General features: G+C 39.4%; 1 protein-coding gene across 3 annotated transcripts in view; it reads right to left on the bottom strand.

Annotated features, from left to right (window-relative positions):
* The window catches only part of PGAP1 (GPI inositol-deacylase), a 67627-nt gene that overhangs the window by 24453 nt on the left and 29705 nt on the right, over positions 1-13469 (bottom strand). For all 3 annotated transcript variants that reach the window (XM_071680528.1, XM_071680518.1, XM_071680509.1), the window contains 5 exons: positions 7785-8044; positions 6214-6349; positions 4301-4569; positions 2767-2874; positions 784-895 (listed from right to left, as the gene is read on the bottom strand). In XM_071680528.1, the coding sequence (XP_071536629.1) occupies positions 784-895; positions 2767-2874; positions 4301-4569; positions 6214-6349; positions 7785-8044 (885 nt within the window). The remainder of the gene's footprint in view (positions 1-783; positions 896-2766; positions 2875-4300; positions 4570-6213; positions 6350-7784; positions 8045-13469) is intronic.

Below are 13469 nucleotides of genomic sequence, written 5' to 3'. Positions count from 1 at the left end.
ACCAATTAAAAACATAGTAATTATAAAGAATGGGAACAGCTTATCAACTACTCTCATATGAAAAATATCCACAAAATATGAATCATAAAACTCCAATACATATATAATGTTTCAAGAGAGTATGGTAAAAACAGCAGTGGGAGGGAAAGCAAAAAGTGCATTTTAACACTTTGAAAAGAAGTTTGATTGCTTAACAGTCTGTCACTATGAGTAATGTAGCTGCAAACCATTTCACTCCCCCTTTCAATAAAGACCAACATTGCTGCCAAATATTTAGAAAAGCCATGTAAAAGACTGTTCATGATTCGCTTCAAAACCATCCAACAGGATTCCCTACTCCTACTGGGCTTTAATCTGATGAATTCTAAAAGCAGGAATTGTTACTAATATGTTGCACAACATAAAATTCTAAAAGCCTTAGCCATACTTTAACCTTAAAGAAACAAAATATCAAGATGCTCTGATTAACATTAATAAAAGGTACATGACATACAATAGACACTATCTTTTTCATAATGTTAAGAAAAGCAAACATATCTTTATTCCTGATAAAGATAATGCTAAACATATGCCTTCCTTCCAATGACCTGATGACCATCAATGCATTCAGTGCACTTACATGCTACTTTTACAGAGAGCAACAACAAACTAGTCATGACAAGACATCTTGGCACTGATTTCTTACAAAGGAGGGATATTACTTTTCTATCATTCATATCTAGAGGGAAAGCTAATCTTGATGAGAAAGAGTTGAACGAAAAACAAAAGTCAAGCAAATCTCACCCGCAGCTGCCTAGCAAGGGTGAGGAGGAGGTGTACTGCACAGTATGTTGGAATCTGTGACCCATACAGCCACACAATACGCCGGAACACACCAACGAAGCTACCCTGGATACTAAACATATATCATTAACATCATTATGTCAGATACCATATAAAAAATACAGAAAAAGTGCAAAGCAAAATTAATTCTTCCGAAGAAATTATAAGGGTAAGACTTTCAACTGGACCCTTAATGATTTAAAATAACTGTGAACAATTCTTTGTAAATGATACTTTTCCGCTTATGAGATCAACACAATTAGTTTCTTCCACCATTCAGTAGAATACTGTTATCTAGAACAACAATTTCAAAATTATTTATGCATATGATCCACACGACATATTCTGCTGGGTCTGGTCATGGACAGGGAGCTGTGGCCTCAGCGTATTACTAATGACAGCTGGAGAATGGATGTGAGCAGATGTGGCCTTTCTTCAACTGTTCCTGGCACGATCTCACTAACATGGGAAAAGGCAATCATGAATAGAAAAAAAAATCTTTTCCCACTAAGGCATTACATACTTGATCCCTGATTTGTTACTCAGCAGTATAGAACTTGACACCCCCCCACCAAAAAACGGTCATTGATCTTAATCTCATTTAAATTCTAAATGACAAAACTCCACAACTGCATTTAAGGTTCAAGAATAATCTTTAATCAAATATGCAGAGAAATTTTGAGTCTGTAAATTCTTGCAACTCTAATGGCACAGTTAGAATGGAATTAATTTCCTAAGTTTAACAAAAGGAAGGTAGCCAGTGAAATGGGGATATCTTTGTTAAGCTTAGAAATGAGTATTGGAATTCATGCTAAACTTAAACAGAGCTCATACTGATATATTTGTACCTCATCTGAAATTATTAGCATAAGATGCTAACAGTGAAGCTGAAAGAAAAGACAGCTACCTGGGTCAAAGGAGTAGAACTTGACAATCACTGAAGTGCTGGCTCAATATGCAACTGTAACTAACCCTTCCATTATCCAGGTGGGTAGCACTGGTAATATACCTTCCTGGTCGGTGGCTGCCTACCATCTACTACCTGCATCATCCTGGTTACATCCATGCATATTCTGTCATCCCAACCTGAGTCTTTGAGGAGGATGAGCACTCCTCGTTTCTGTTCTCTGGAGGGGAAGGGTTTCTAGCCCCCAAGTTCCCACCCCTACTAGCCACCTCTTATGGCACACAGATTTGAGGGCATTTGCTCAGTACCTTATTCCCAAGGATAAAGAAAACCTATGGTATAGGATAAAAAAAAAAATCATGAGCTAAGTACAGCCAAGTGTTAAGCAAATGATAGAAAGAAGGTTTGTGTTTGTGCACCAAGTTCCAGCAATCGGTGTTTATGGAGGAAAAAGGAAAGCAGCAACATCAAGCTAGGGTAGGAAAATATAACAACTGCAGTGCTGGCACACTGTGCTGCTGTCACTAGTCCTAACACCCAAGCAATACTGCCTCCCCAGTTGGTGTCTGACTAACACCTAAGATTTCTTATGCAATTAGAACTACTTGCCATTAAAAAAATTCATTAGTAAGAATCTGAGCTTTTAAAATAAATACTCATAATAACCTACATTAAAAAATAAAATAAAAAAGCCACACACTACAAATGTATTTGTAAGTACAAGCCTACAACCATTAAATGAGACTTAAGATGTCATTATGGGGTATACAAAGATATTTTCAAAATGCTTTAAAAACCAACTTAGTAATTGATGAACAAGGAAAATTACTTTACATTAAACATAAAACCAAGCTAGAAACCTTACAGTTTTCTTTAAGTATAAATCTGAACTAGCTTACAATTTCAATATGAGGAAATTGTCACCAACTCAAATTCCAATTCATCTGCATATTCCTCGTATTCATTTGGTGGCAAGATTATTTCATAATTAAACACATAAAACATTAATGGGCTCAATTCAACAAATCAATACTTACAGGATGGAGTAGGTACACTCAGGATTAAGAATAAACTGAATACTAGCAGAAGAATTGCCATCAAGAGGAGGGATGTCAAGTTCAGCATTGTACGATATCCCTGGCCCACTGGAAAAATCAATTATGCATCAGAGGCATATTTATCACAGCATAAAAAGATCTATGACATGGTGAGTCCACAACATTTAAACACCATAGATTAGAGATCTATTCACACAATCTATTGCATTAATGTTAACTAACTCCATAGAAGAGAGGAAGTGCATACAGTCTCTCAGATCACTCAAACAAAATACACACACAACATTAAAGACAATTTGTCAAGTGAGATGTGACTCTTCACTTACACCATCTCCATAAAAATAACACTTCTACTGCAACCAAAAAAGTATGCCAACCAGTGTTTTATTTATTTATTTATTTTGCTTTGTCGCTGTCTCCCGCATTTGCGAGTTAGCGCAAGGAAACAGAAGAAAGAAATGGCCCAACCCACCCCCATACACATGTATATACACACACATCCACACACGCAAACATACGCACCCATACATCTCAATGTACACATATATATATACACACACAGACACATACATATATACCCATGCACACAATTCACACTGCCTGCCTTTATTCATTCCCATCACCACCTCGCCACACATGGAATACCATCCCCCTCCCCCCTCATGTGTGCGAGGTAGCGCCAGGAAAGGATAACAAAGGCCCCATTCGTTCACACTCAGTCTCCAGCTGTCATGCAATAATGCCCGAAACCACAGCTCCCTTTCCACATCCAGGCCCCACACTACTTTCCATGGTTTACCCCAGACGCTTTACATGCCCTGATTCAATCCACTGAGAGCACATCAACCCCGGTATACCACATCAATCCAATTCACTCTATTCCAGTGTTACTAATCAAAATACCTCAAACTCAAATAAATTCTCTCACAGCATAAACCATCCCTCCTAAGGTCTAGCTCTATGCAAGTGAGCTGTATTTCCTTCTCTTATCTTTTGCCTGTGCTGACCTGTGTCAAGTACGTTTCACAATAGCACATCAAAGCTGGAGAAAAGTATCCATTCAGGCAAGCTTCTTACGTATTCTACATCTAAATTCTTTCCATTAACCAAAGCTATAAGTGCAATGCTAATTTTCCTACCTTGCAAGACCTTTCTCTTTCAATCATCTTTCCCAATAACATCCAGTCAAAACTTCACTACTAAATACCATCACTAATCAACAACTGCTTTTCTACTATTCAAACTCATATTGTACTTCTCAAAACTTAAGTCATATCTTCCTTACATCCACTCTCGGCATGCTCTTCCTACACATCAAAGCAATCTACAATTGTATCCAACTCCAATATATTAGTAAAAGGAAAAGCATCATCTGCATACAACTGTGTAGCTTTCATTTTGTTCCCAAGTTATATCAACTCACTCATCAAGGCCACAATAACAGTATTATTTCTAAAGGAAAAAACACACACACATACAGCTTCAAGATCTAACAAGAAAAATTAAGACTTACCTATTCTGTATGTAAGATACCTTCTGAGCCCAAGGTATGTATAATCGAGCCATAGTCACATTCTTTGCTGCACACTGTGAGCGAGGTCGCAGGATAAACCTAAAAGACTGCCACATCTCTTGTAAGCCATCAAGAGTCACATTATATGAAAGAGCTTTCTGTGGAGTGGTATCCACAATTAGAGTTGGTGTAAAAGAACGAATAAAAGCTGGAACATGCACTGATCTTTGACGCCCATTCTCACTGTGCACATCTATGGCAACTTCAACCTGCAAAATGGATTATGAAATGTAATTCACCCTCAAACATAACATTTTCTATACCAAAACAACTAGGTTATCTATCAATCTATCTACCTATCGAAATGCTATGCTATCTCGCTATCTATCTATCTATTCATAAAGCTAAGCTAAGGACTAAGCCTTAGAGACAAAATCCTCACTTGGCTCCCTTCTCTATTACTTCTTTTGGAAAAGTAAAATCTGGAGAGGAGGATTTCCAGCCCCCAATTCCCACCCCTTTCAGTAACCTTGAATTCTTTGACGAGCAGAGAATACGTGGAAAGTATTCTTTCTCCCCTATCCCCAGGAATAATCTATCTATCTTTCTTGTCTGTGATACTTCTCATATGTACCTACTTTTCCCCATTTTAGTGAGGAAATGTCAGGAACAAATGAAAAATGACCTTATTTACACTCATCCACTCATCCACCCCAGAGGAAAAGACTATCATCCACAGCCCACTGACTACTCTATGGTTTAATTGATTCTTCATATGCCCTTGTTAGGCTCACAGACAGTATTTAGCCCCATGTGCCATACTGATCATCCTCATAGTATACCTCTCACCCTCTACATTCTCCTCAGTTTACCATCATCATTCTGACACAGATCCTCACTCTAACTCTCTCTCTCTTCATTAATCCTCTCCATGTGTACAAACCATTTCAATACACCCTAATCAACCCTCTCAATCACAATGCACCCACTTCCATACCTCTCTCTGACAATACTATTTCTTAAATGATGAATTTGCCTCATAGATAATACCATATTTAGCTATTTTACTTCCAGCACATCACCCTCTTCCTTTCTTTTGCATTCAAGACCCAACTCAAATCCATACACTGTGAAGTCTACTATACCTCCAAACATGCCCCACCTTTGCCCTTACAGACAATGAACTATAATTCCACATGCTCCTTAATGCACTCAGGACTTCAGCTGCCTCTTCCATTCTGTTATTCATTTCAGCTTCCATGGTTCAATCAGCTGCCATGTCCATTCCCTATTCAAACTCACACTCAAACCATCCAGTTTCATCTCCCTGCTGCACCTCTATACCTTATCTTGGATCACATTTAATTTACTCCTTCTAAACATACTCCCAAACTCTAGCTTCTTGAGTTTCTAGTGTCTGCTACCAGAACACTATCACCTCCAAAAAGCAACTGATTCAGTCCCATGTACCCTCACCCACTACGAAGGTGGTAACATCAGTGGTTAAGGAGAATGTATGAGCCTAGCCAGGAAGCTAGAATGACTGTTAATTCCACTACCACAAGAAATAAGAAACATACAAGGAACATCTACAGAGAATTCTAAAAAAAGACTTGCCATGCAGTTAAAATCAGTCCCAGATGAAACCATAACAGGTAATTATGAAATGCATGTGTCAGTAGAAAGGAAGTCTTATTCATCAAGCCAGATGTAAGGTTAGTGCTACATGCAAACCCAAGCATTTTGGCAAAATCTTGTCATTGGTAATCAATTATCAGTATCCTTATATAAAGGCCTCCCATGAGTTTCAGGTAGTGCTAATGATTTGTTACAGGTATTGTTCAAGTGCTCAGCACCAATAACTATCAAATTAGCAAAAAGTCTCTCCTTTAACTGAAACATCAATCACAAACCCTTTCATCTGTAGATGGAATGCTGACAATGATATGGGTGTGACCTGCAGCACCAAGGGATACCATATCAAGCTCTACAGTCTTCACTTTGCCTACCATCTTCTTCGCTTTGTTGGACATATTCTCTCCGGTCAAACTATGAGGAGAAACACCATGACATGTCTGAGATGCTCAATAGTAACTTGTAAATCATATAAAATATCTTGCTAACACTATTCTCCGTTTATTTTTCATTACTGAATCAGTGGTAAATCACATTAAATTTTCCTACACAACATTCACTTTTTTTTTACTGGAGTATGGTAGATACATAGTATTTGATTAACTTTATCTATATAATAATCTATTTCAATGCATTTTCAATAATTTTTATAACACTGTAGAAGAATAAATGTTCTTTCAGCTACTACATATGTTTATAAGTCACCAAAGACTTGTAAGACAGATGGACAGAAAGATAGATAGATACACAGATCATTATCACCCAAGACCCCTATCTCTCTGATCCAGCAGCAAAGACAGGATGGACTCCTTTAAAGCAAGAAAAAAAATAGACATTTAATGAAAAATGTTAACAATGCCTCAAAAGCATTACCACTCGATCAAAAACCTCAAAATTCCAAGACAACTGTGTATGAAAAGCACTAAAATAACCGATTTGAACATTCTGCATGCAGCACAGATATCTCTAAGGGATAAAACCATGATACAGTGCTTCAATTTGATATCCTAGATCCACCATAATGGGAAGTGTGGAAAGGGGTAGACCCTGCCAAGTCTAAGCTTAGTCCAACAATAAGATATACTCCACATCAACATTGGCCTACTAGCAAATCAACCGAATTCCAATGCTGACCATGAGTGAAAATACATAAGGAAGGGAGGGATGGAGTTTTTGTCTTCGACAAAAGGAGCTTATACATTCAATAACAGGTATATAACTTGAAAAAATTGCTCTAGACAATGAGACGGCCTCTATGTACAAAGACATGTATAAACTAGTGATTTATCCTGTGTTCTGACAACATTACCTAAGATAGTTCATTTTATTCCTTTACAATTAAAATTATCCAAAAGATCTCAGTGTGGACTTGTTGGCAAGAAGAATAGAAAGAAATGCCGAAGCAACATATAATCTATATAAAATAAGTTAAAATGTGTGGCATTTCACAAAAGAGTAAATGAACTGTTCATGTGTCACCCACACTTTTCTCATGTGACAGAAAAAATATATGAAAGGATCTTCTGGAGTTTGAAAATGTGTGGCACTCACTCAGTGTGACCAGAGACTGAGGAAAAAGGAAAATAATAAAAGAAAATCCAACAGTGAAAAGAAAGAGCAATACCTTCACTGTTCTCACAGTAAATCTCCCATAGGTAACCTTAAAAATAAAAATCTAATATTCAAGTTAACAACGAACTGTAAAAACCTTACCATATCTGCATCCTCTTATCCATGATATTAGTTTTACAAGCCATAATCCAATTTTTATTATCCAGGTTACCATGGGTAACATTAAAAATCAAACCTAATATTTAAGTTAACAATGAACTGTAAAAATTAATCTTACCATATCTGCATCCCTTTATGCATGACATTGGCTTTACAAGCCATAATCCAATTCTTACTATCCAGGTTCTTTGCAACTATGGTCGCCTTATGGTACAAATGATGGCCAGGATTTAGGGGTATCATAAGGTAGGTTTTACGTTTAGTTATTTTGGCTGTATGGGTATACTGGCGCTTGATCAGCTCACTCCACTCTGCATCTTTATCAAACTCTACTGTACCAGGGTATACAGCTTTTCTGTAGCGTTTCCCTGTAATCCTCTGAAATGAGGCATTTAGATCACAAAACTATGAAATGAATGGCTGAAGAAGAGAACAAGCATAAGATCATAAAAAAATTACATCTGTAATTCACCAATCACGTATATTATAGACGAAAGAAATGGCCCAACCCCCCCATACACATGTATATACATACGTCCACACACGCAAATATACATACCTACACAGCTTTCCATGGTTTACCCCAGACGCTTCACATGCCTTGATTCAATCCACTGACAGCACGTCAGCCCCTGTATACCACATCGCTCCAATTCATTCTATTTCTTGCCCTCCTTTCACCCTCCTGCATGTTCAGGCCCCGATCACACAAAATCTTTTTCACTCCATCTTTCCACCTCCAATTTGGTCTCCCTCTTCTCCTCGTTCCCTCCACCTCTGACACATATATCCTCTTGGTCAATCTTTCCTCACTCATTCTCTCCATGTGCCCAAACCACTTCAAAACACCCTCTTCTGCTCTCTCAACCATGCTCTTTTTATTTCCACACATCTCTCTTACCCTTACGTTACTCACTCGATCAAACCACCTCACACCACACGTCCTCAAACATCTCATTTCCAGCACATCCATCCTCCTGCGCACAACTCTATCCATAGCCCACGCCTCGCAACCATACAACATTGTTGGAACCACTATTCCTTCAAACATACCCATTTTTGCTTTCCGAGATAATGTTCTCGACTTCCACACATTCTTCAAAGCCCCCTGAATTTTCGCCCCCTCCCCCACCCTATGATCCACTTCCGCTTCCATGGTTCCATCCGCTGCCAGATCCACTCCCAGATATCTAAAACACTTCACTTCCTCCAGTTTTTCTCCATTCAAACTCACCTCCCAATTGACTTGACCCTCAACCCTACTGTACCTAATAACCTTGCTCTTATTCACATTTACTCTTAACTTTCTTCTTCCACACACTTTACCAAACTCAGTCACCAGCTTCTGCAGTTTCTCACATGAATCAGCCACCAGCGCTGTATCATCAGCGAACAACAACTGACTCACTTCCCAAGCTCTCTCATCCCTAACAGACTTCATACTTGCCCCTCTTTCCAAAACTCTTGCATTTACCTCCCTAACAACCCCATCCATAAACAAATTAAACAACCATGGAGACATCACACACCCCTGCCGCAAACCTACATTCACTAAGAACCAATCACTTTCCTCTCTTCCTACACGTACACATGCCTTACATCCTCGATAAAAACTTTTCACTGCTTCTAACAACTTTCCTCCCACACCATATATTCTTAATACCTTCCACAGAGCATCTCTATCAACTCTATCATATGCCTTCTCCAGATCCATAAATGCTACATACAAATCCATTTGCTTTTCTAAGTATTTCTCACATACATTCTTCAAAGCATACACCTGATCCACACATCCTCTACCACTTCTGAAACCACACTGCTCTTCCCCGATCTGATGCTCTGTACATGCCTTCACCCTCTCAATCAATACCCTCCCATATAATTTACCAGGAATACTCAGCAAACTTATACCTCTGTAATTTGAGCACTCACTCTTATCCCCTTTGCCTTTGTACAATGGCACTATGCACGCATTCCGCCAATCCTCAGGCACCTCACCATGAGTCATACATACATTAAATAACCTTACCAACCAGTCCACAATACAGTCACCCCCTTTTTTAATAAATTCCACTGCAATACCATCCAAACCTGCTGCCTTGCCGGCTTTCATCTTCCGCAAAGCTTTCACTACCTCTTCTCTGTTTACCAAATCATTTTCCCTAACCCTCTCACTTTGCACACCACCTCGACCAAAACACCCGATATCTGCCACTCTATCATCAAACACATTCAACAAACCTTCAAAATACTCACTCCATCTCCTTCTCACATCACCACTACTTGTTATCACCTCCCCATTTGCGCCCTTCACTGAAGTTCCCATTTGCTCCCTTGTCTTACGCACTTTATTTACCTCCTTCCAGAACATCTTTTTATTCTCTCTAAAATTTAATGATACTCTCTCACCCCAACTCTCATTTGCCCTTTTTTTCACCTCTTGCACCTTTCTCTTGACCTCCTGTCTCTTTCTTTTATACATCTCCCACTCAATTGCATTTTTTCCCTGCAAAAATCGTCCAAATGCCTCTCTCTTCTCTTTCACTAATACTTTTACTTCTTCATCCCACCACTCACTACCCTTTCTAATCAACCCACCTCCCACTCTTCTCATGCCACAAGCATCTTTTGCGCAATCCATCACTGATTCCCTAAATACATCCCATTCCTCCCCCACTCCCCTTACTTCCATTGTTCTCACCTTTTTCCATTCTGTACTCAGTCTCTCCTGGTACTTCCTCACACAGGTCTCCTTCCCAACCTCACTTACTCTCACCACCCTCTTCACCCCAACATTCACTCTTCTTTTCTAAAAACCCATACAAATCTTCACCTTAGCCTCCACAAGATAATGATCAGACATCCCTCCAGTTGCACCTCTCAGCACATTAACATCCAAAAGTCTCTCTTTCGCACGCCTGTTTCAGGAAAGGAACCTGGATGTTTTGGCTCTGAGTGAAACGAAGCTCAAGGGTAAAGGGGAAGAGTGGTTTGGGAATGTCTGGGGAGTAAAGTCAGGGGTTAGTGAGAGGACAAGAGCAAGGGAAGGAGTAGCAATACTCCTGAAACAGGAGTTGTGGGAGTATGTGATAGAATGTAAGAAAGTAAATTCTCGATTAATATGGGTAAAACTGAAAGTTGATGGAGAGAGGTGGGTGATTATTGGTGCATATGCACCTGGGCATGAGAAGAAAGATCATGAGAGGCAAGTGTTTTGGGAGCAGCTGAATGAGTGTGTTAGTGGTTTTGATGCACGAGACCGGGTTATAGTGATGGGTGATTTGAATGCAAAGGTGAGTAATGTGGCAGTTGAGTGAATAATTGGTATACATGGGGTGTTCAGTGTTGTAAATGGAAATGGTGAAGAGCTTGTAGATTTATGTGCTGAAAAAGGACTGATGATTGGGAATACCTGGTTTAAAAAGCGAGATATACATAAGTATACTTATGTAAGTAGGAGAGATGGCCAGAGAGCGTTATTGGATTACGTATATTATATAATACATAAAATATCATGGCATTAACATCCAAGAGGGAAAGAAGTGTGTAAGGGATAGATTGAATTGGGTCAAGGTGGTATATAAGGCAGCATGAACCACAATATATGACGCAGGCAAGGTCAACCAAGGAGTATTTTGTAAAGCCTGGCCGTGGATGGTAGGCTGCGGATCATTATATCATACATGATAGCTCAAGAGTTGATGTGTGCAGTATGACCTCTCTTCACTCATCCTCTCCATTCATCTAAACCATTCCAGCACAACCTCCTCAGCTTACTACCACACCTCTCTCTTACAGCATCGTCCCTTCCACACACCACATGCTGTCCTCGGTAATAACAATGGCAATAATAATAATAATAATACTATAAAAGATGTGTGGAAATAAAGAGTGTGGTTGAGAGAGCAAAAGACGGTGTTTTGAAATGGTTTGGTCACATGGAGAGAATGAGTGAGGAAAGATTGGCCAAGAGGATATATGTGTCAGAGGTGGAGGGAATGAGGAGAAGTGGGAGACCAAATTGGAGGTGGAATGATGGAGTGAAAAAGATTTTGAGTGATCGGGGCCTGAACATGCAGGAAGGTGAAAGGCGTGCAAAGAATAGAGTGAATTGGAACTATGTGGTATACCAGGGTCAACGTGCTGTCAATGGATTGAACCAGGGCATGTGAAGCGTCTGGGGTAAACCATGGAAAGTTCTGTGGGGCCTGGATGTGGAAAGGGAGCTGTGGTTTCGGTGCATTATTACATGACAGCTAGAGACTGAGTGTGAACGAATGGGGCCTTTGTTGTCTTTTCCTAGCACTACCTCGCACACATGAGGGGGAAAGGGGGTTGTTATTCCATGTGTGGCGGGGTGGCGATGGGAATAAATAAGGGCAGACAGTATGAATTATGTACATGTGTATATGTCTGTGTGTGAATATATGTGTACATTGAGATGCATAGGTATGTATATTTGCATGTGTGGACATGTATGTATATACATGTGTATGTGCTTGAGTTGGGCCATTCTTTCGTCTGTTTCCTTGCACTACCTCGCAAACGCGGGAGACAGCGACAAAGCAAAATAAACAAAAATAAATACTATAAAAGAAAGAGGTAGAAAGTCAGTAGAAAGCTGCAAGAGGTGAAAAAGAGGGCAAATGAGAGTTGGGGTGAGAGAGTATCACTAAATTTTAGAGAGAATAAGATGTTTTGGAAGGAGGTACACAAAGTGTGTAAGTCATGATAACAAACGGGAACATCGGTGAAGGGGGCAAATGGGGAGGTTATAACAAGTAGTGGTGATGCGAGAAGGAGATGGAGTGAGTATTTTGAAGGTTTGCTGAATGTGTTTGAGGATAAAGTGGCAGATATAGGGTGTTTTGGTCGAGGTGGTGTGCGAAGTGAGAAGGTCAGGGAGAATGGTTTGGTAAACAGAGAAGAGGTAATGAAAGCTTTGTGGAAGATAAAAGCTGGCAATGAGGCAGGATTTAGATGGTATTGCCTTGGAAATATTCAAAGAAGGGGGTAACTGTGTTGTTGACTGGTTGGTAAGGATATTCAATGTATGTATGGTTCATGGCGAAAAGCCTGAGGATTGGCAGAATGCATGTATAGTGCCAGTGTACAAAAACAAACAGGATAAAGGTGAGTGTTCAAATTACAGAGGTATAAGTTTGTTGAGTATTCCTGGGAAATTATATGGGAGGGTAATGATTGAGGGGGTACAGAGCATCAGATTGGGGAAGAGAAGTGTGGTTTCAGAAGTGGTAGAAGGTGTGTGGATCAGGTTTTTGCTTTGAAGAATGCATGTGAGAAATACTTAGAAAAACTTACTCCCTCATTTGTCCTCTGCTCAACACACAAAAACAAATGCACAACATCACTACATTTCTTGACCTGTGATCCAGCCCAGTGGTTATGGCTGGCTTCCTGAGTGCTGTGGGAGCCCCAAAGAAAGAAATCCTTAGGCAGGCTTTTTTAATGTTTCATATAATGTCTTAATGAAGGAGATCCTGAGGTAGAAAGATAAGGTTACATATAATAGTCATCACAACTCATGAGTGTCTGGGTCTACAGCTATGATCAAAGAATATAAAGTTTGGGCAAAATTGAGATCAAACTTGACTGTAAATATACGTGAACATACATACTTGTTGCTCTCATGCATAATTTTGCACCAATCATCTGCATGTTTAAACAAAATCCCATTCCTAATGCCCATGAATCTGAAGGAAAATGATAAATGTAGCAACCAGAATGAAAAAAGTACAAAAAGCTGGAATTCACAAAGACACTGTAGTGTATCTACTTATGG

The sequence above is a fragment of the Panulirus ornatus genome, chromosome 2, assembly GCF_036320965.1.
Source record: "Panulirus ornatus isolate Po-2019 chromosome 2, ASM3632096v1, whole genome shotgun sequence".
Classification (NCBI taxonomy): Eukaryota; Metazoa; Arthropoda; class Malacostraca; order Decapoda; family Palinuridae; genus Panulirus; species Panulirus ornatus.
Note: the sequence above shows the minus strand (reverse complement) of the source record. Positions and strands in the feature narration are given on the sequence as shown.